This window comes from Poromitra crassiceps, assembly GCF_964638095.1.
Source record: "Poromitra crassiceps genome assembly, chromosome: 22".
NCBI classification, from domain to species: domain Eukaryota; kingdom Metazoa; phylum Chordata; class Actinopteri; order Beryciformes; family Melamphaidae; genus Poromitra; species Poromitra crassiceps.
Genome location: NC_139647.1, coordinates 16,860,103 through 16,864,051, shown reverse-complemented (window position 1 = coordinate 16,864,051; position 3,949 = coordinate 16,860,103). Strand labels below are relative to the sequence as shown.

The 3,949-nt window shown below is 47.2% G+C and overlaps 1 protein-coding gene across 7 annotated transcripts in view; it reads left to right on the top strand.

The window, feature by feature from the left end:
• Window positions 1–2,047: 2,047 nt before the first annotated feature.
• The window catches only part of LOC310796253 (calcium/calmodulin-dependent protein kinase type II subunit gamma), an 81,524-nt gene continuing 79,622 nt past the window's right edge, over window positions 2,048–3,949 (top strand). For all 7 annotated transcript variants that reach the window (XM_083658408.1, XM_083658405.1, XM_083658404.1 and 4 more), the window contains exons 1-2: window positions 2,048–2,172; window positions 3,606–3,700. In XM_083658408.1, coding sequence (XP_083514534.1) covers window positions 2,108–2,172; window positions 3,606–3,700 — 160 coding nt within the window. In that variant the 5' untranslated portion in view covers window positions 2,048–2,107. The remainder of the gene's footprint in view (window positions 2,173–3,605; window positions 3,701–3,949) is intronic.

The following is a 3,949-nucleotide window of genomic DNA, read 5'->3' as shown; positions in this document are numbered from 1 at the left end:
GCTGAGATTGAAGATCCCTCTGGGAGGAGATAGGAGATGTGAAAAGACGAGCAGCGCGCTTTTTCTCAAATGTTCAACTTTTTTCAGCTTAAAACGGTCAGAGCGCTCCGCCAAAAAAAAAAAGATGCCACCAGCACTTAAATGCCAGGTGCGTTGCTTGAAAGAGGAGCGCATTTAGCACGTCCTTACATAGAGCATGAATTGCAGAAAGACTCTGGCAGCTCAAATGAGTGCATTGTGTGTGAACGCCGCCTTATTATGGCGCATTCCTTTATCGCAAAATAACTGGGATGTTGAGGCTAAATGACGTCACATCCGTTTTGTTAGCGTTCCATTTGCAGAAAACTTGAGCTGGGAAGTTGACTGTTTATTGGTCAGATCCAGTCGCTAGCCAGGCTAGCCATTGTTAGCAATAACAGTTGTTAACATGGCATTTCGCGGCATTTTGCACATACAAACACTGCAGCCGCATGTCCACACAGATAGATGTTATGCAGTGCTGTGTGTACAGCTGATTTAATGAAACACAAACAAAACAGAAGTGCTAAACAACATTACTATGATTATAACTACTGTTGTTTGCGCGGCGCAGCCATCTTGGATTTTTTAGGTCGGGGCTACTGATCGTGCATTCCTTTATAACTGGGGACTGGTAATCTTATCGTGCGTTCCTTTATCGCAAAATAACTGGGATGTGGAGGCTAAATGACGTCACATCTGTTTTGTTAGCATTCCATTTGCAGAAAAGTTGAGCTGGGAAGTTCACTGTTCACTGGTCAGATCCACTCGCTAGCCAGGCTAGCCATTGTTAGCAATAACAGTTGATAACAAGTCATTTCGTGGCATTTTGCGCATACAAACACTGCAGCCTCATGTCCACACAGATAGAAGTAGGCCGTACTGTGTGTACAGCTGATTTAACGAGACACAAACAAGACAGAAGTGCTAAATAGCATGTATACGATTATAACTACTGTTGTTGCGCGGATCAGCCATCTTGGATTTTTGAGGTTGGGGCTGCTGTTACCCCGCTCGCCGGACGCTTCTGGCTCATACTGAGCGCATTAGCATTTCACATTTTAGATTTTGCCATTTTCACGTCTGGGTCTAAAATGCCCGCTCCTACCTGAGTCTTCACGTGAAGTGAAGACGCTATCCGATGTCCAACATCCTCTTCTTTTAATAACACCTAGTTGTTGCATCCAAAATGTTGCATAAAATCCACTTTTCTGTCGCTCAAAAACCGAAAACCATATATCTGGAGCAACCCGGAACAACGACTCACTGTTTACTCAACAATGCCCCCCACACTTCCGAAATGGTATTGCACCTCCCATTTCTGCATTTGTGCAGAAACGGAGGTGCAATACCATTGCGGAAGTGTGGGGGGTATTAGTGAGTAAACAGTGAGTCGTTGTTCCGAGTTGCTTCAGATCAGAGAAGAAGAAGGAGCGGTGCTCCAAATACATGGTTTTCGGTTTTTGAGCGACAGAAAAGTGGATTTTATGCAACATTTTGGATGCAACAACTAGGTGTTATTAAAAGAAGAGGATGTTGGACATCGGATAGCGTCTTCACTTCACGTGAAGACTCAGGTAGGAGCAGGCATTTTAGACCCAGACGTGAAAATGGCTAAATCTAAAATGTGAAATGCGTTGCATTCGCCGGGCGCTAATGCGCTCAGTATGAGCCAGAAGCGTCCGGCGAGCGGGGTAAGGGCTGCTGAGGCTCCTACGAGTTTGGAATGGGAAATACCAGCTCTGGTGACGTCACGTCCCAGCTCATGAACTTTGAACCGGTAAGATTACCAGTTCCCAGTTATAAAGGAATGCACGAAAAGGAACGCACGATTTACTAGTCATTTTTCAGCCGCTTGTTTTAAACTAGCGAGTCGCTCATCTTCTCCATATACGATCTTTGCTACTACTGCTGCCCCCCGCCCTCCCTCCCTCCCCCTCTCTTCTCCCCTCCCACTCCCTCTGCCTCTGCTCCAGCTATCTCTCTTTTCCCTGCTTGCCTTTTACGAGATCTCCTCCCGAAACCTGAGCGAGGCGCAGGGCCACTGAAGCGAGAGGCAGGCGATCCCCGCTTCCCCCAGTCACTCAACATGGCTACAATTGTAACCTCCACCAGATTTACAGACGAATATCAGCTGTACGAGGAGCTCGGAAAGTAAGCGACCGCCACCAATATTGCTCTTGTTGCATTCAGTCTGTGTGTGTGTGTGCACGTTTTTATCTCTCCCTTTTTTTTTTTTTACGTATTTATTTATTTATTTTCCTCCCCTTTGCTGCTGCTGCCATTGTACGCGTCTACTCTTCAGTGTTGACAGGGCAGGATAGGGGCTGTCAAAAACAGGGAAGGGGGCTTTCCTCCAAGCAGGCAACAATAAGCCGTAGCCAGGTTCATGTTATTAGCGGCGTGTGTATATATCGCTCCTCCATCATCATAATAATGCCTCTTCGTGCGCCAAGATGTGACATGACATCCGCTCATAATAAGCGCTATATTTGTTATTATGAATTGTTTTCCAGGTAGCAGCACGCGTCGAAAAGTCATTTGCGCCCTTTCCCTAACGACATCCTCATCGTGAGTTCCTGAGCGACCCATTCAACTTGAAATGTTCGTGCATTTCTCAGTAGACTGCAGGCTGTGTAACGTTAGAGGCTACTGTAGATGTCAAGAGCAGATCATGATCACCGTGGCTTTTGCTGCAAAACACACGCTGGGGGTTGCAGGATTTTTGGCTGTGGCTGTGTCACGATCGCGCACGAAAAAAAAATGTATCCAACTCCACGCGTTATGATCGTTGTTTTTCTGCATTTGAAACATGAAAAGACGCGTCGGTTACAATGTATCCTATATCGCTACAGTCAGTAGAAGCTTTGAACATGAAAAGACGCGTCGGTTACAATGTATCCTATACAGTCAGTAGAAGCTTTGTAACCATCTTCTCTCTGTGTGTGTGGCTACTATTTAGCCTGCAGCACGAGTTGAAAGGTGTCAAAATGCCTGCCTCGAATGCACAGGTTTAAATGAGTGTGGTGGTGTTTGGTGTTTAGGGTTAGCTTCGTGCTAATTTTTGGTCTACATTTCAGTGGCTGTAGTATAGTGTATTCAGCCTGTAGCCTACTCACGTTTCCTGTAAGCTAATGACTCGCTCCCGTCACAAAGCAACAAGCCTGTCACGCACTAGTAGCCAGAGCTTGTTCTCACATCTCATACACACAATATCAGACAGTATGAATTATGCATGGAACTCCGTTTCTCTCTGTTATGAGGTGTACGTGAGTTGCCTATGCGACGTCTCCATTGTGTGTTGTTGAGTTGAAGCCACTCTTTCTTTGCCTGCTGTGACACACAGTCGCTGCGTTGATGGAGAGTTTGTCAAGTAAGGCTGTTGTGGGCGTTTGTGGTTGTTTGAAGTGGGTTTTTCATAGCCTGGGTAAACCCAGCCCCCACGTGACCTGCTCTCAGACCTCTGGTTCTCAGTCACTAGTGACTGAGAACTCTGAGAGCAGGTCACGTGGGGGCTGGGTTTACCCAGGCTAGGTTTTTCACTGAAACTGACATTTTTGGCGTGTCGTTTTCCTCCCCTCCTCCAGGGGTGCCTTCTCGGTTGTTCGGCGATGCGTCAAGAAGTCCACCGGCCAGGAGTATGCTGCGAAAATCATCAACACAGCAAAGCTCTCGGCCAGAGGTGAGTGCACTCGAATGTTCCTTGTAGCTCGGTGATACACTCAAGGAGCAACACTCGAAATTCATCCAGCCTTTCTGCCCTGTCCTGTCCTGTGCTGTCCATACCAGCCTCTCCTCTCTGTCCTGTCCATACCAGCCTCTCCTCTCTGTCCTGTCCATACCAGCCTCTCCTCTCTGTCCTGTTCATACCAGCCTCTCCTCTCTGTCCTGTCCATACCAGCCTCTCCTCTCTGTCCTGTCCATACCAGCC